This window comes from Artemia sp. Qi Xiang Cuo, chromosome 17 (assembly GCF_049724085.1).
Source record: "Artemia sp. Qi Xiang Cuo chromosome 17, ASM4972408v1, whole genome shotgun sequence".
NCBI classification, from domain to species: Eukaryota; Metazoa; Arthropoda; class Branchiopoda; order Anostraca; family Artemiidae; genus Artemia; species Artemia sp. Qi Xiang Cuo.
In genome coordinates this window covers 26,038,688-26,057,984 of record NC_142810.1, presented here as the reverse complement: position 1 = coordinate 26,057,984, position 19,297 = coordinate 26,038,688, and the positions used below count along the sequence as shown (strand labels likewise).

Sequence of the window (19,297 nt, the reverse complement as noted above, 5' to 3'; positions counted from 1 at the left end):
TTCCCTATTTGTATCCCCTTAATATATAAAAAAAATTATTTATTTAAAACATAAATAGCAGCTGAATTTGTTATGTTTTCTATTTAAATAAAATGTTATTTGAATAAAATCGAGTCAAAAGATGGCTTCTTCTAGCCTAAGCATTCATTGAGATATTTTTTGCATATAAGAGTCGAGAATTTCTCAAAATGTAAACTTTAAAGCATAATAGACTTTACGGGTACTTTGCCATGGTTACAACTTAAGAACTATCCAATGTAAAAGAAACATGGGCGCCCATAAGCTGAATTCCAGGGGGGGGGGCAAACTTTGTCTAATTGCTACTTTTAATGCTATATAATAGAAATCCCAGAACAAAAATATTAAAATAAGGCAGCATCATTCAGCCAGGGGGGAGGCAAGAGCCCCCCCCCGCCCCCCCATATGGGCGCCCATGTAAAGGAAGGCTCAGACACAGGGGGAAACTAGCCCCTGGGGATCAATAATTGGAAGTAGGGTATCCTCCTCTGGGAGTCATAAATACAGGTGGAGGAGGAAGAAGGCCCCTCTGACACTCAATGAGCAGGGCCCACCGGAGTGTGGACACGTCCCGCTAGTTGCGAACCTTCTTCCAACAATGGATTAAATTATATGGTACTGCAGGATACCATCATGGGAGGATCCTTTCCAGGAGGACAACTGCAAAAGGGTGGAAGATCCAGGATTGGACAACGACCTCTGGAAGTTGATGGAGAGGAATGGCTTGTCGCCGTCAATGAATCAGCCAGAAACCACATTTTTTCAAAATATGAACACAGTCTCAAAAGATAAAAGTAGAAGTGCTACCGCGTCCGGGGAAACCAATGATCCTTGCGATTTGATGCTAATAAGGAATGTGAATGATGAAGATGAATTTGCTACCACATACGGGGAAGCCAACGACTATCATAGGCCTAGGACGACTACCCAGATGGGATGAGAGTTTAATATCGGCGATAAACACTCTCAATATTGGTACACTAAATACCCGCACTTTAGCTAAATCTGGCAAAATTGATATGGTGTTGAAAGAGATTAATAGATAAAAGTGGGATATAGTCGGTATGTCTGAAACGCACCTTCCTTAAATCGGAGATGAAAACATCCTTGGAACCTCTTTCCTACTGTCGGGAGGTATTGATGGTGTTTATTGGCAGGGTGTCAGTTTCATCCTCTCTCTGGCTGCCAAAAGGTCATTAATGACCTTCACTCCTGTGTCGAAAAGAATAGCGACCATCCACCTGAGAGAGCCCATCAAAAATCTTTCAGTCATCCATACATATGGCCCAGACTCAGACCGAAGTGAAGAGGAGTGCGACCAATTCTACTTTCCGCTACAAAGCGTCACTGACCAGATCCTCAAAAATGATAAACTTATCGTGTTGGGTGACTTTAATGCGATAGTTGGCAGTTGCCAGGCTGGTCGAGAAGATGTCATGGGCCACTGCGGACATGGCCGTCTTAATGGAAGGGAAAAATGGCTTGTTGACTTCTACAGGGAGAATAACTCTACATCACCAATACCACCTTTAAGCAAATACACCACCGAAAGGTAACATGAAGATCCCCTGAAGGAGTCATCAAAAATATGATCGATTACGTCCTGATATCCGAACGTTGAAAGTCATCTATAATGGACACTGTCTCACTCCCCAGTAGAGATTTTGAATCGGACCACACACTCCTGATGTCCAAACTCAAGCTGAGGCTAAAACGTCTCCCAAAAACCGCAAGAATCCCAAGATTCAAAGCGGAACTCTCCCGAGAGCACCCCCCCCCCCAAAAAAAAAACAAGCCACATGCAACTCTAGCCTGTATACAAAATTCCTTGACATCCTGAGTACATCCACTCCGCTCGCAACTCCCAAAGAAATCGATCACTTGGCTTAACATGCTCCCTCTGCAATCCTCGAGACTGCAAGCGACATCCTTGGTAGAAAAGCCAAGTAAGTAACTTAAGTAAGTAAATCAGTAGTTTTCTCTTTTCAGGATACTATGGCTATCTTTTTTCTAGTACTGTTTTTTTTAAACTTAAGTTTAGCTCGCTAATGAGAAACCATGTTATTGACTATACTTTGTATTCTAACATCCCCCTTTTATTATAATAAAGACGTTAAATATACCGACATCATCAGAGATAACGTCATAATATAGCGTGTTTCTATTTACGTTTAATATGGTCCTAATAAAACTATGACGACATTTATTATCTACTATATGGAAATGTAGTCCTTTAGAAAAATAATGATCTAATTTTTGATGTTTTTTTTGTTAATTACAAAAGCATGTAGATGTGACAAATTCCTGATGCTTTAATAACATTATCTACTATAGTGCTATAGAAAAATGAATCTTTTTGTACAAAATTTAATTACAAAAGGTACTAGATGAGATGTACCAGATTATTTTGAAAATGAGCCATTAAACAGCACTCTACGATGTTCCAGTGTCCCGCTATCTGAGGAAGGAAGAAGAAGAAAAAAATGCCGTACATGCAGAATATATTTCCTTATCTTGTTTTTCAAGCCAATAGATTTTCCTCATTATTTAGGCCATGGGACTTAAATTTTAAATATAGGGCTCTCGGACAAGGAGAAATTAAAGAAAAAATAATCGTGGGATGTAAACAACGAAAAACAACTCGGAAGAAATTCGTCACAAATCTGTGCAATACCATGTATTACTAATTATCAATTATCCATCAGAATGTAATCCAATTTGGAACAGCTGATCATCTACTGAGTATACAACCGGGTAGCAGAAAATCTAAAAATTTCAAAAATGGAAATATAAATAAAACTTACATTCTTTGTCGTTCTATTTCCTTGGTTGAGTCGATAGAACATTGAAGTCTATCGCCAAAGAGTTCAATTTCTTCAAGACATTGATTCAGTTTGTCTCTTAATGGTCTATCAACTTTATTGAAATAAAATTTTCCCGTGGAGTCATTTTTGGCAGAGTCTAAAAAGCACACAAAATTTCTTCAGAATATAGATATTTTCACACGTGTTACAAATTTCCAACTGAGAGTTTCATGTCTTTTGATTAATCACGAGGAAGTACAAGGAATTAAGGAGATTGACATAAAACGAGTAAAATTGAATGGCACCCATTCAGAGCATATTCTAGTTAATATTAGTTAAAATCAGTTGTCATGAAGGCTAAATATTTCTATCAATGAAACTTAACTATGATACTAAGAAACTACTTCCTTGAAGAACCGATTTCAAGCGCCCACTATAGAAATTAAATGATAGAAGGGGAGTATGACATCTGCTCATTCGTATGCCTCACTGTTCCACTGTCTGTTAATTCTTATTTGGACTGACAATTATCTATTCTAAGCCAAATCAAATACGCGATTAGCAAAATAAAACAGAAGAATATGCATAAATTATTTAAAACCCCTTGATGTGTGATTACCTCTCTTCCTGGATTGTGTTGGATTTTCATCGTGTGTGGGCCAGAAACTGAGCTGTGACCATAATCAATACATCTAACAAAGGCAGGAACAAGAAGACTGACAAAATTACTCAGGGATCTGGCTCAAATCCTTAAGCAAAAAATCCGCAATTCACAAAGTCTCTTCCCATAGTATTAGCATAGGTATTTAACCCTTGACATGTTTACTAGTTGCTATCCTGTTTACCTATGATCTATTTTTATCAGGAAAGCATAGTTCTTCCAAACGCTTATGGTTGTGACCTAAATAAATAGTTTTTTCAGCTAGAAATGTCGATATGCTAGTTTAAAAATAGAACAATGTAGCCAATTTTGAGGCTGGGCCCTGGCACAGCCTCGACCCACGCTTATATATGCTAATTCTTATTGTCGGTTGTTTTCTAAAGTCGGAAAATATGAGCTTCTTCTTGGTGTCATGGCGTCACCATAGGTTTGATTCAACCACCCTGGGAAAAATTCAGATTCTTCATTAAAGTTGTGACTGTTTTTTAATATTTTTTGCGGCTAGAAACGTTTCTGTGGCCAGAAAAAAAAATCAAATTAGTCGCCTTAAAAAAGCCCGTATTTACAACACCGCAGTTGCAAGTATCATATTGTACTCTTCTGAGAAATGGCCGATAACCCGGACACAGCTAAGAAAAGTCAATGCCATCCAAATTAGACGCCTGCGTCGTATTGAAGACTTCAAATGGTATGACAAAATCAGCAATGCTGAGATCCTGAGGACCTTCAAGTTAGCGAACCTCTCCACCCAAGTAACAACTCGTTCTCTAAGATCGTACGACCACTTACTCCGCCAACTATCCCTGCAAGGATCATATAGGACTTCAACCCCTTGTTTGTCTGGAAACATTCTCGAGGGAGGCCACGCACCAGATGGGCTGATGTTAAAAATAAACACCTCTTCGACTGCAACATCGACCCAAATCAGGCCCCATCCTTAGCCCTAGACAGGGCTACTTCGAAAGACTGACAGTGCTATCAACCAGTTCCATCTGCGGTGGCGACTCTGCTGAGTAAGAGCGTTAGGTCTAAGTCTAAAGTGTTCGATGTCGAGCCCCAGTACTCAGCATACTACAGCCTTTTTTTATATTGATTCATGTAGCCTTTTGAATTACATTTCTTAAATACTCTTTCCTTTGCAAAATGGAAAGCTCCACAGGGAATACGAATAATTGTCATTCAACAGTACGATTCTTTGTTCTTCACTTAATTTTTCTGACCTGTTCTAATGCTTACTTTCTCGCTGTCACTTGTAATTTTTGTCTTCACTGATCTTTTAAACGCATATTTCTTTGCTTTCTCCGTGGCGTATCTCTTCACAACCTATTTCTTTGTTCTTCACTTGAATTTTTAGCTATTTCAACCCCTAGTTGTCACATTTTTTGTAACTGCGACCAAAGGAGCATTAAAAAAAGTATTTTTTCCATACCCTTTACCTAAACTGCTTAGATTTTTTTCACAGATTTGATTATCTAGGTTTTTCTTTTGTCCTCTATGCATTATGAAATTGCTTAAAACGCCTTAAGTAAATTGATTCATTACACATGGTATTTTATAATTAAATATGTTCCTTTTGGAATTTTGCACGTGTAATAGGTATAAAAATGATTTAATCACTTAGGAGGGGGGGGGGGGCTAGAAATAGTACAATTTATTTTTTTGAAATCTGCTCATAAATATGACGTTAGTCATTGGATTTTTTTCCAAATTTAAATCTTCAAACAAATTTTATCAAACTGGTGATCGATGCAGATCCTTTTTATAAGCCAGAAAATCTCAGGAAGCCAATTTTCTAAAATGTTTATAATATTTTCTGATCCTTACTGTCACTTGTAATTCTCGGTGTCTTCTAATCTCGCTTGTTATCTTCTAATCCCATATTTATTCTAACTAATTTTTTTTGTCTCATTTTATATTTTGACTCATTCTAATTGGTTTGTTGCAAGTAATCTCACCAAACATTTATCTTCGTGGTCTAGGTTATAATTATGTATATATATATATATATATATATATATATATATATATATATATATATATATATATATATATATATATATATATATATATATATATATATATATATATATATATATATATATATATATATATATATATATATATATATATATATATATATAGATGGTCATATAGACGGCGATGAATCACTTTTTCCAAAATTTTTGACAATAAAGGCAGTATCGATATTGGTCTTCAGTTACCAGCATCTGACCGGGCACCCCCTGTGTAAAGCGGGATAACTTTAGCTTGCTTCAACGCATCTGGACAGGTCCCCGTTTCCATAGATAAATTAATAATATGGAGAATACATGGTAGTATATACATTAACACAGCTTTAAAAGTTCTCAGATTCACGCCATCTATCCCAGCAGAATTTGATTTTATATTTTTCACTATTTTAATCACTTCATCACTTGTACACTTTTCAAACTGGAACTCAACAGTATCTCCACGAGAGTCCACGAAATCCTCGCTAAGAAAATTTTCCCTGTCACACCTTTCACTCTCTTGAACAGACGAGCCAACCTGAGAATAAAACTGGCCAAAATGATTCGCGACTACATTTTTATCACTCACATAACTTCCGTTTATATCAATGCTAGGCGACTGACTACTTTTCTGATTTCCCATAAACTCATTAATAAACTGCTATGTGGCTTTGGTATCTCCCTTACTATCAGAAAACTTTTCTTCAAAATACTTCTTCTTTGCTTGCCTTCTCATACTGTTCACCTTGTTTATCACTCGCTTGAACTCTGCAAAATCAGCGTTATCCTGACTATTGAGATATTGCTCATATAACAAGTTCCTTTTTTTTATCATGTCTAGTATTGCCTCCGTAATCCACGGCTTGCGGGGATCGTCCCTCTTTTGTTTGGTCAAGCGCAAGGGATATGTTTTCTCAATAAATCGGTTGGAATATATACAAGAAATGATTGTACGCTAGAGAAGAATCACCAGGAATCCCCCGGACCGAGTCACACTTGATACAGCTCAAATCCTCGGCAAAGCTATTCAAATTTTGCTTTTTTAGCTCACATGTCAGTATTTTTTTTAGCTGGGATATGTCGTTTTCTAAGACACGTCACATGACCAATTACCGGAAGATGATCTGAGCCTGGATATACTATCACATCTGAATAGCTTTGACTCAAATAGCTAGGTCCCACGAAAACGTTATCAATTAAGGTCGCAGAATGAGTAGAGATTCGGGTAGGTACACAAGTTAAAGGGTAAAGGTCACTTGAAATCATATAATTAAAAAAATCCAATTATCACCTGAAAGATCTAAAAGATTATAGTTAAAATCACCCATGCAAAAAAAAAATCCATGCTTGTAGACAAAACCAAACTCACCAGCTCATTAAAACCTGCCACAAACTCATGCAGGTGAGCACTGGGCGGTTTATACACCACACTAATTAAAAATTTCCTTTTTTCAATTTCTAATTCTAAACAAAAACTTTCAATCTTACCTTCTATCCATACACCCAAATCCTCCCTCACCATATACTTCATATTTTTCTTAATCAAAAATCCCAGGCCTCCTCGGTTCATAGTTGATCGGTTCCTTACCTCAAAATCATATCCTGGGAAAGAAAAAGCCGAGAGAGATTGGTCAGAACTCAAAAATGTTTCACAAATACCCATTATATCCAATTTTGAAGAAGATATCTCAATCATCTGCAGAACATCTAAATATCCCGTAGTAAGGTAGCAATTCCACGTGCAAAGACACAGTGACATGTCTCCACTAATTTGCGATGGCAATATATAAGAACTCTCACGAAGAGGCTTTGAATTAATAATAGGCAAATCATCACTTCGAATTTGAGCCTCTAAATGATTTTCAATACGGAGCGGATTACGCATAAATCTATTCAATTAAGAAAAATAATTCAACATGAATAAGGAAATAAAATAATTTCTCTTAATCTAAAAAAAAAAAAAAAAAAGAAAGAGAAAAAAAGAAAGAAAAAACAAATAAAACAAACAAAAAACACAAATAATCAACATTTACTAAAACAATAAAGAGTGTCAACAAGTGAGCAGATTCGTGTTGGGTGGCTATCACCCTGCTCACGTTTGTAAACATGGCCACGATCAGACCACACGTTTTTTACACCATATCTGTCTCTCGCACCTTCAAAAATTGCTTTTTTCATTTTCGTAAGATATTCAGTGACGAATACACCTGATTTCGCCAGCTTTGATTTCGCTCTGAAAATATTATACGCCGTATCTTTAGTTGCAAATTTAACGAGAACTGGCGCAACAGTCGTAGGTGTCTGGATATTCTGGGCAGCGTTCGGAAGTCTAAAACGGTTCACAGACAACAACTGTTCTTTCTGCACATTTACACCCATTCTCTTCATTATATCAAGAACAGTAGTACCCAGGTCGTTTCCGGGGTCCTGCTTCAATCCGAAAAAAAAACAAAGAATCAAGCAAACGCTCCTGTTCGTAATCGTTCAGCTTTTCCTCAATAGTAGCCACTCGAAGCTCTAATGACTGAATCTGGCTATCTAGCGATGAAAACAGTTTTTCTATTTTCTCAAACTTTACGTAAATTAATGAAGTACTTAGGCTTTTAAAATATTGTTTTGGTGGTTAATTATCTCTTAAAATTTACCTTTGAATGTCGCTGCTGTATTTTCGTCATCATAAAAATCAGTGTCTTGCCTAAAATTAAAGTAATGGGTCGTTAGTAGAAGGACAAATAAAAAAAAGTAACAGTTTATGCATAGATATCAATTCTAGAAGACGGGTTTAGAGTAATTCCAAAACACCTCTTGAGTTTTAAGCTAGAAATTTTATTTTACTAGAATCCTAAATTTATCATGAATGTTTAAATGAAAATTATATTACGTTCAATCTTATTAATGGGTTAAATTCTATTCAATTGTACAGAGAATTAGAAATTAAAAGTGTATGTGACAAAACAAATTGAATCAGTATAACATGGGTGATTTTGCTTGAAATTTGGGACTTTTAGCCCTTAACACAACTGAAAAGGGTTACTTAATATGTCAAAAAGAGCCTAAGAAAACAAATTTATTTAGGCTAATCCTAGTAGGCCGTTTCAGTTGGATCACGTGAACAATTTTAGAAAAACACCCCTTTATTTATTACAATATTAGATACGTGTATCAACGGACTATATGTACGTTGATACGTCCGTCGTGTAAGCCTAAAATTAATATAAATCAATCTTGGCTAGTAAAATGATACACCTATTTCTTCTGTGCATAGAAGGAAAAAATTTACTAAACAAATTTTTTTTAGTAAAATGAAATTGATGGCAAATATCTGATATGCAAAAGACGATTCAAATATTTTGTATAACATTTTATCAATATAAAAAAGAGAATATTTCCATGTCTGAATAAGAAAATGACTCTTATGATTTTTTAACACTCTGCCAACTGAAGAAGTTTATTTAAACTAACCCATTCTGCTATTTCCTTGGCTATTATTAAAAAAAATCAATGGTGGATTTGAGGGTTCATAGATTGAACAGTTCTTTAAAGATAAGCATTTATAGAATAAGCGGCAACACAATAAAGTTAGTTAATGTCTTTTGATTACTTTAAAGTGGTAGTTTAAAAATATTGATTGGTTTTACTGGCTTGTTGCCAAGAATGAGAACAAAGATATTGAGCGCTGTTGACCCTTTCGGACCCCAGACAAATATTAATTGATGCCTTTCTTTTTTTTGAACATTGTCCAGAACATTGTGCCATTTATATCATTATTATTACTATTTATTTATTACTCGTCAGAAAAAGGACAAAAGACGGAGTATCAGTAAAAAAAAACAACAAAGAAAACACACAAAAAAAAACATCGAACAAATTACAAAGACGAGAAACAAAACCTCAACTATACACTGCACTGCAGGTACGTAAGAAATTTTACTCTTTAAACTTCCAAGTACTACACAAACATGTGTCAATATCTTTTGAATCATTTTGATAAAGTTATATATCTTGCAAAATGCAAGAAATAATGTCTCACGGATCAATTAATCACGGCTCAAAGTGAGCCTCACAGCTCAATTAATCACGGCTCAAAATGAGCCTCACGGCTCAAAATGAGCCTCACGGCTCATTAAAAATATACTAGTCCTGTTAGTATTGTCCTTGTTATAATAGCATTATACCACGATAGAACTATTTTTACTGTAAATTAAACTCATATTTTTTACAAAATAATTTTAGAGTCAGGGAGAGTCAAAATAATTAGACTAAAAAAAGGTGTCAGGTGGAGGAGAAAACAACTGTAGCCTAAACGCTTAACTTGACTTAAAGAATTCAACTCAAAAAATCCTGAATAGGGGGAAGCTGCTCCTATACGTATCTGTCATCAAAAATTGTACTCTACTGCAAGAGTTTTCCTCATACTTTTTCAATTTTAAACATTAGCTGTGTTCCAGAATCGACTCTCTGAACCCTTTTAGATCCCTTATGGCTTTCAGAATAGTTGAATTTAATATCCTTTGTGTACATCACCATTTATTTGAAGTTGAACTAGATGGAACAACTATGTTCCTCATACAAACAAAAGGTAATTTTAGTCCAAATGCATGGCAAGAAAAGAGACCTACCAAGGATATTGCCAAGAATCCCCCAGGGATAGCCAGATCCTTTTATCATCTTCATCTGTGTGTTTTTCCAGAAAGTCCACGACTTTGGGCTCCAACCGTGGTAAAAGAACTTCTTTTTTTATTTCCCTATTTGTGACTCTTGTCAGATGATCTATTAAGACTTTTGCAGCCACGAAGAGTTGGTGAACTACCGTCCATGGCTTCTCAAGGTCTAATTTTGCCTTAAAAAATAAGATAATTGGTAAGTTCTTGGGACATGCCTGTGTAAATAAGGGAATTTTTTCCATCGGATAGTCATTTAAAAACATCGTCAAATGAAGCGCAAAGGGTAAAATGTATATATATTACCCTCTGAGCAAGGCTCCACCTCTCTCGAACATGTAGCCACGGACGTATATGTCTGATAGGAGCTCTGCCCTGAAAGAAAACCGCATAAAACAGTATACAGACCCTTGGTAAAAAAACAAGCCCTCTCCCAATCCTCAATGATCACTGGTTCGATGTTATCATCCCTGAGAAAGAAACAACAACAAATGACAACTAATATACACGTATCCGTGATCTTTCTTATGGCAAAAAAAGCAAAAATCCCACATTTTTACACATAGGAACTTGAAACCTCTACAGTAAGGTTCTTTGGTATGTTTAATTCATGTTATGTTGGTGTTTTCCTTCTTTTTAAAAAACGGGCATATTTTCGTCAGTACCTTGTCTGTTTCCATTTTATACTCATAGACACCCATAAGGGGAGAGGTCAAGAGGGCGGGGGGAGGGGGGGGTTGGCAGCTTTCCTGCCAATTAAATTTTACTTGTTTTAAAGGAAAACTGTATGTTTGTATGAATGTACTGATATCAAAAGACATGAAGTATTTTACATAGTGCTCTTATAAAATCCAGCTTATGTGCATCCATCCTTAAGCTTATAGCCGAAGTACAAAACTATAGCAATGCAAGGTTTAGGGGTGTAGGTGATTTAGCACCCTTGTAGGTCATAGCACCCTTAAAAATTCAGCTTATGAGCATCCATATTTAAGATTGGAGCCGAATTAAACAACTAAAACAAAGCAAGGTCAAGGGGTGTAGGTGGTTTAGCACTCTTGTAGGTCATAGTGCCCTTATAAAATTCAGCTTATGGGCATCCATACTTAAGCTTAGAGCCGAACTACAAAACTATAGCACTGCAAGGTTCAGGGGTGTAGGTGATTTAGCGCCCTTGTAGGTCATAGCGCCCTTAAAAATTCAGCTTATGAGCATCCATACTTAAGCTTGGAGCCAAATTATAAAACTATATCAATGCAAGATCAAGGGGTGTAGGTGGTTTAGCACCCTTGTAGGTCATAGTGCCCTTATAAAATTCAGCTTATGGACATCCATACTTAAGCTTAAAGCCGAATTACGAAACTATCGCGACGCAAGATTAAGGGGTGTAGGTGATTTAGTGCCCTTGTAGTTCACAGCACACTTAAAAATTAAGCATATGAGCATCCTTTCTTAAGCTATGAGCCGACATATACAAATACAGCAATGCACTATAAAGGGGTGTAGTTTTTTTCGCACCCTTGTATGTCTTATTTCTGTTAAACAATTCAGCGTATTTACATCCATATTTAATCTTAGAGGCAAAATAAACAACTACTCCAAGGCAATTTGTGGGGGTGTAGGTGAGTAAGCAACGATACAGGTCTTAGCGCCCTTAAAAATTAATCTTATGAGCATCCATACTTAAGCTTAGAGCCGAATTACAAAACTATAGCAATGCAAGGTTCATGGGTGTAGGTGATTTAGCGCCCTTGTAGGTCATAGCGCCCTTAAAAATTCAGCTTATTAGCATCCATACTTAAGCGCCCTTATAAAATTCAGCTTATGGGCATCCATACTTAAGCTTAGAGCCGTATTACGAAACTATAGCAATGCAAGGTTCATGGGTGTAGGTGATTTAGCGCCCTTGTAGGTCATAGCACCCTTAAAAATTCAGCTTATGAGCATCCACATTTAAGCTTAGAGCCTACTTAAATAAATACAACAATGCAAGGTAAATGGGTGTAGGTGGCTTAGCACCCATGTATGTCTTAGTGCCGTTATACGATTCAGCGTATGGGCATCCTTATTTAATCTTGGAGCCAAGTTAAGCATCTATTGCTAGGCATTTTCTAGGTTTGGATTTGTTTTCGTGCATATACATAACTGCAAGAAATTAAAAATACAGATTATGAGCATCCATACTGATTATTGGAGACGACCTATTAAACTGCAACAATTCATGATATAGGGTTTTGGTTGATTTAGCTCCCTTTTAAGTAATAGTAACCTTATAAAATTCAGCTTATTGGCATCCATATATAAGATTATAGCCAAATTACAAAACTATAGCAAGGCAAGGTTTAGGGGTGTAGGTGATTTAGCGCCCTTGTAGGTCATAGTGCCCTTAAAAAATTCAGCTTATGAGCATCAATACTTAAGCTTGGAGCCGAATTATACAACTACAACAATGCAAGGTAAAGGGGTGTAGGTGGTTTAGCACCCTTGTAGGTCATAGTGCCGTTATAAAATTCAGCGTATTGGCATCCATACTTAAGCTTATAGCCGAATTACAAAACTATAGCAATGCAAGGTTCAGGGGTGTAGGTGATTTAGCGCCCTTGTAGGTCATAGCGCCCTTAAAAATTCAGCTTATGAGCATCCATAATTAAGCTTGGAGCCGAATTACAAAACTATAGCAAGGCAAGGTTTAGGGGTGTAGGTGATTTAGCGCCCTTGTAGGTCATAGCGCCCTTAAAAATTCAGCTTATGAGCATCCATACTTAAGCTTGAAGCCGAATTATACAACTACAGCAATGTAAGGTCAAGGGGTGTAGGTGGTTTAGCACCCTTGTAGGTCATAGTGCCTTTATAAAATTCAGATTATGGGCATCCATACTTAAGCTTAGAGCCGAATTATACAACTACAGCAATGCAAGGTTCAGGGGTGTAGGTGCTTTAGCGCCCTTGTAGGTCATAATGCCCTTAAAAGTTCAGCTTATGAGCATCAATACTTAAGCTTGGAGCCGAATTATACAACTACAGCAATGCAAGGTCAAGGGGTGTAGGTGGTTTAGCACCCATGTAGGTCATAGTGCCCTTATGAAATTCAGCTTATGGGCATCCATACTTAAGATTAAAGCCGAATTACAAAACTATAGCCATGCAAGGTTCATGGGTGTAGGTGATTTAGCACCCTTGTAGGTCACAGCACCCTTAAAAATTCAGCTTATGAGCATCCATACTTAAGCTTGGAGCCGAATTATAAAACTACAGCAATGCAAGGTCAAGGGTTGTAGGTGGTTTAGCACCCTTGTAGGTCTTAGTGCCCTTATAAAATTCAGCTTATGGGCATCCATACTTAAGCTTAAAGCCAAATTACAAAACTATAGCAATGCAAGGTTCAGGGGTGTAGGTGGTTTAGCGCCCTTGTAGGTCATAGCGCCCTTAAAAATTCAGCTTATTAGCATCCATACTTAAGCGCCCTTATAAAATTCAGCTTATGGGCATCCATACTTAATCTTAGAGCCGTATTACAAAACTATAGCAATGCAAGGTTCATGGGTGTAGGTGATTTAGCGCCCTTGTAGGTCATAGCGCCCTTAAAAATTCAGCTTATTAGCATCCATACTTAAGCGCCCTTATAAAATTCAGCTTATGGGCATCCATACTTAATATTAAAGCCGAATTACTAAACTATAGCAATGCAAGGTTCATGGGTGTAGGTGATTTAGCGCCCTTGTAGGTCACAGCACCCTTAAAAATTCAGCTTATGAGCATCCATACTTAAGCTTGGAGCCAAATTATAAAACTACAGCAATGCAAGGTCAAGGGATGTAGGTGGTTTAGCACCCTTGTAGGTCTTAGTGCCCTTATAAAATTCAGCTTATGGGCATCCATACTTAAGCTTAAAGCCGAATTACAAAACTATAGCAATGCAAGGTTCATGGGTGTAGGTGATTTAGCGCCCTTGTAGGTCATAGCGCCCTTAAAAATTCAGCTTATGAGCATCCATACTTAAGTGCCCTTATAAAATTCAGCTTATGGGCATCCATACTTAAGCTTAGAGCCGAATTACAAAACTATAGCAAGGCAAGTTTTAGGGGTGTAGGTGATTTAGCGCCCTTGTAGGTCATAGCGCCCTTAAAAAATTCAGCTTATGAGCATCCATACTTAAGCTTGGAGCCGAATTATACAACTACAGCAATGTAAGGTCAAGGGGTGTAGGTGGTTTAGCACCCTTGTAGGTCATAGTGCCAATATAAAATTCACCTTATGGGCATCCATACTTAAGCTTAGAGCTGAACCACAAGACTATAGCAATGCAAGGTTCAGGGGTGTAAGTGATTTAGCGCCCTTGTAGGTCATATCGCCCTTAAAAATTCAGCTTATGAGCATCCATACTTAAGCTTGGAGCCGAATTACAAAACTATAGCAATGCAAGGTCAAGGGGTGTAGGTGGTTTAGCGCCCTTGTAGGTCATAGTGCCCTTATAAAATTCAGATTATGGGCATCCATACTTAAGCTTAGAGCCGAATTATACAACTACAGCAATGCAAGGTTGAGAGGTGTAGGTGGTTTAGCGCCCTTGTAGGTCATAGTGCCCTTAAAATTTCAGCTTATGAGCATCCATACTTAAGCTTGCAGCCGAATTATACAACTACAGCAATGCAAGGTCAAGGGGTGTAGGTGGTTTAGCACCCTTGTAGGTCATAGTGCCCTTATAAAATTCAGCTTATGGGCATCCACACTTAAGATTAAAGCCGAATTACAAAACTATAGCAATGCAAGGTTCATGGGTGTAGGTCATAGCGCCCTTAAAAATTCAGCTTATGAGCATCCATACTTAAGCTTGGAGCCGAATTATACAACTACAGCAATGCAAGATCAAGGGGTTTAGGTGGTTTAGCGCCCTTGTAGGTCATAGTGCCCTTATAAAATGCAGCTTATGGCCATACATACTTAAGCTTGGAGCCGAATTATACAACTACAGCACCGCAATGTCAAGGGGTGTAGGTGGTTTAGCACCCATGTAGGTCATAGTGCCCTTATAAAATTCAGCGTATGGGCATCCATACTTAAGCTTAGAGCCGAATTACAAAACTATAGGAAGGCAAGGTTAAGGGGTGTAGGTGATTTAGCGCCCTTGTAGGTCATAGCGCCCTTAAAAATTCAGCTTATGAGCATCCATACTTAAGCTTGAAGCCGAATTATACAACTACAGCAATGTAAGGTCAAGGGGTGTAGGTGGTTTAGCTCCCTTGTAGGTCATAGTGCCTTTATAAAATTCAGCTTATGGGCATCCATACTTAAGCTTAGAGCTGAACCACAAGACTATAGCAATGAAAGGTTCAGGGGTGTAAGTGATTTAGCGCCCTTGTAGGTCTTAGTGCCCTTAAAAATTCAGCTTATGAGCATCCATACTTAAGCTTGGAGCCGAATTACAAAACTATAGCAATGCAAGGTCAAGGGGTGTAGGTGGTTTAGCGCCCTTGTAGGTCATAGTGCCCTTATAAAATTCAGATTATGGGCATCCATACTTAAGCTTAGAGCCGAATTATACAACTACAGCAATGCAAGGTTCAGAGGTGTAGGTGGTTTAGCGCCCTTGTAGGTCATAGTGCCCTTAAAAAATTCAGCTTATGAGCATCCATACTTAAGCTTGGAGCCGAATTATACAACTACAACAATGCAAGATCAAGGGGTGTAGTTGGTTTAGCATCCTTGTAGGTCATAGTGCCCTTATAAAATTCAGCTTATGAGCATCCATAGTTAAGCTTATAGCCGAACTACAAAACTATAGCAACGCAAGGTTCATAGGTGTAGGTGATTTAGCGCCCTTGTAGGTCATAGCACACTTAAAAATTCAGCTTATGAGCATCCATACTTAAGCTTAGAGACGAACTACAAAACTATAGCAATGCAAGGTTCAGGGGTGTAGGTGATTTAACGCCCTTGTAGGTCATAGCGCCCTTAAAAATACAGCTTATGAGCATCCATACTTAAGCTTGGAGCCGAATTATACAACAACAGCAATGCAAGGTCAAGGGGTGTAGGTGGTTTAGCACCCATGTATGTCATAGTGCCCTTATAAAATTCAGCTTATGGTCGTCCATACTTAACCTTACAGCCGAGTTACAAAACTATAGCGATGCAAGATTCATGGGTGTAGGTGATTTAGAGCCCTTGTAGGTCATAGCGCCCTTAAAAATTCAGCTTATGAGCATCCATACTTAAGATTGGAGCCGACTTATACAACTACAGCAACGCAAGGTCAAGGGGTGTAGGTGGTTTAGCACCCATGTAGGTCATAGTGCCCTTATAAAATTCAGCTTATGGGCATCCATACTTAAGCTTAAAGCCGAATTGCAAAACTATAGCAATGCAAGGTTCATGGATTTAGGTGATTTAGCGCCCTTGTAGGTTATAGCACCCTTAAAAATTCAGCTTATGAGCATCCATACTTAAGCTTGGAGCCGAATTATACAACTACAGCAATGCAAGGTCAAGGGGCGTAGGTTGTTTAGCACCCATGTATGTCATAGTGCCCTTATAAAATTCAGCTTATGTGCATCAATACTTAAGCTTAGAGCCAAATTACAAAACTATAGCAATGCAAGGTTAAGGGGTGTTAGTGGTTTAGCGCCCTTGTAGGTCATAGTGCCCTTATAAAATTCAGATATGGGCATCCATACTTTAGCTTAGAGCCAAATTACAAAATTATAGCCATGCGAGGTTCAGGGGCGTATGTGTTTTAGTGCCCTTGTATGTCAAAGTTCCCTTAAAATATTTAGCTTACGAGCACCAATACTTAAACTTGAGACCGAATTAAAAAACTAAAGCACTGCAAGATCACGGGATGTAGTTGGTTTAGCACCCTTGTAAGTCATAGTGCCCTTATAAAATTCAGCTTATGGGCATCCATACTTAAGCTTAGAGCCGAATTACAAAACTATAGCAAGGCAAGGTTTAGGGGTGTAGGTGATTTAGCGCCCTTGTAGGTCATAGTGCCCTTAAAAATACAGCTTATGAGCATCCATACTTAAGCTTGGAGCCGAATTACAAAACTATAGCAATGCAAGGTCAAGGGGTGCAGGTGGTTTAGCACCCTGTAGGTCATAGTGCCCTCTTAAAATTCAGCTTATTGGCATCCATACTTAAGCTTAAAGCCGAATTACAGAACTATAGCAATGCAAGGTTCATGGGTGTAGGTGATTTAGCGCCCTTGTAGGTCATAGCGCCCTTAAAAATTCAGCTTATGAGCATCCATACTTAAGCTTGGAGCCGAATTACAAAACTATAGCAATGCAAGGTAAAGGGGTGTAGGTGGTTTAGCGCCCTTGTAGGTCATAGTGCCCTTATAAAATTCAGATTATGGGCATCCATACTTAAGCTTTGAGCCAAATTATATAACTACAGAAATGTAAGGTTCAGGGGTGTAGGTGGTTTAGCACCCTTGTAGGCCATAATGCCCTTATAAAATTCAGATTATTGGCATCCATACTTAAGCTTAGAGCCGAATTACAAAACTATAGCAAGGCAAGGTTTAGGAGTGTAGGTGATTTAGCGCCCTTGTAGGTCATAGCACCCTTAAAAATTCAGCTTATGAGCATCCATACTTAAGCTTGTAGCCGAATTATACAACAACAGCAACGCAAGGTCAAGGGGTGTAGGTGGCTTAGCACCCTTGTAGGTCATAGTGCCCTTATAAAATTCAGCTTATGGGCATCCCTACTTAAGCTTAGAGCCAAATTAAAAAACTATAGCAATGCAAGGTTCAGGGGTGTAGGTGGTTTAGCACCCTTGTAGGTCAAAGTGCCCTTAAAAAATTCAGCTTATGAGCATCCATACTTAAGCTTAGAGCCGAATTATACAACTACAGCAATGCAAGGTCAAGGGGTGTAGGTGGTTTAGCATCCTTGTAGGTAATAGTGCCCTTAAAAAATTTAGCTTATGAGCATCCATACTTAAGATTGGAGCCGAATTATACATCTAAAGCACTGCAATGTATAGGGGTTTAGTTTACTTAGGGATCATGTAAGTCATAGTACCCTTATAAAATAAAGATGTTGGGTATCCATGGTTAAGCTTCTAGCACAAGTAAAAAACAAAAGCAACGCACGGCTCAGGGGTTTAGGTAGTTTCGTACCCATGTAGGACATAGAACCCTTAAAAATAAAGCTTATGAGCATCCATACTTAAGCTTGGAACCGACTTATACAACTACAGCAATGCAAGGTCAAGGGGTGTAGGTGGTTTAGCAACCTTGTAGGTAATAGTGCCCTTATAAAATTCAGCTTATGGTCATCCATACTTAAGCTTAAAGCCGAATTACAAAACTATAGCAATGCAAGATTCATGGGTGTAGGTGATTTAGAGCCCTTGTAGGTCATAGCGCCCTTAAAAATTCAGCTTATGAGCTTCCAAACTTAAGGTTGGAGCCGAATTATACAAATACAGAAATGCAAGGTCAAGGGGTGTAGGTGGTTTAGCACCCATTTAGGTCATAGTGCCCTTATAAAATTCAGCTTATGAGCATCAATACTTAAGCTTAAAGCCAAGTTAAAAAAAATATAGCAATGCAAGGTTCATTGGTGTAGGTGATTTAGCGCCCTTGTAGGTCATAGCGCCCTTAAAAATTCAGCTTATGAGCATCCATACTTAAGCTTGGAGCCGAATTATACAACTACAGCAATGCAAGGTCAAGGGGTGTAGGTTGTTTAGCACCCTTGTAGGTCATAGTGCCCTTATAAAATTCAGCTTATGGGCATAAATACTTAAGCTTAGAGCCAAATTACAAAACTATAGCAACGCAAGGCTCAGGGGTGTAGGTGGTTTAGCGCCTTTGTAGGACATAGAGCCCTTAAAAATACAGCTTATGAGCATCCATACTTAAGCTTGGAGCCGAATTATACAACTACAGCAATGCAAGATCAAGGGGTGTAGGTGGTTTAGCACCCTTGTAGGTCATAGTGCCCTTATAAAATTCAGCTTATGGTCATCCATACTTAACCTTAAAGCCGAATTACAAAACTATAGCAATGCAAGGTTCAAGGGTGTAGGTGATTTAGCGCCCTTGTAGGTCATAGCGCCCTTAAAAATTCAGCTTATGAGCATCCTTTCTTAAGCTTGGAGCCGAAATATACAACTACAGCAACGCAAGGTCAA

The 19,297-nt window shown here is 38.0% G+C and overlaps 1 protein-coding gene across 1 annotated transcript in view; it reads right to left on the bottom strand.

The window, feature by feature from the left end:
- Window positions 1-8,126: 8,126 nt before the first annotated feature.
- The window catches only part of LOC148942050 (uncharacterized), a 64,552-nt gene continuing 53,381 nt past the window's right edge, over window positions 8,127-19,297 (bottom strand). Inside the window, exons 7-8 of the mRNA XM_089103218.1 lie at window positions 10,112-10,332; window positions 8,127-8,187 (exon numbers count right to left, since the gene is read on the bottom strand). Coding sequence (XP_088959344.1) covers window positions 8,127-8,187; window positions 10,112-10,332 — 282 coding nt within the window. The remainder of the gene's footprint in view (window positions 8,188-10,111; window positions 10,333-19,297) is intronic.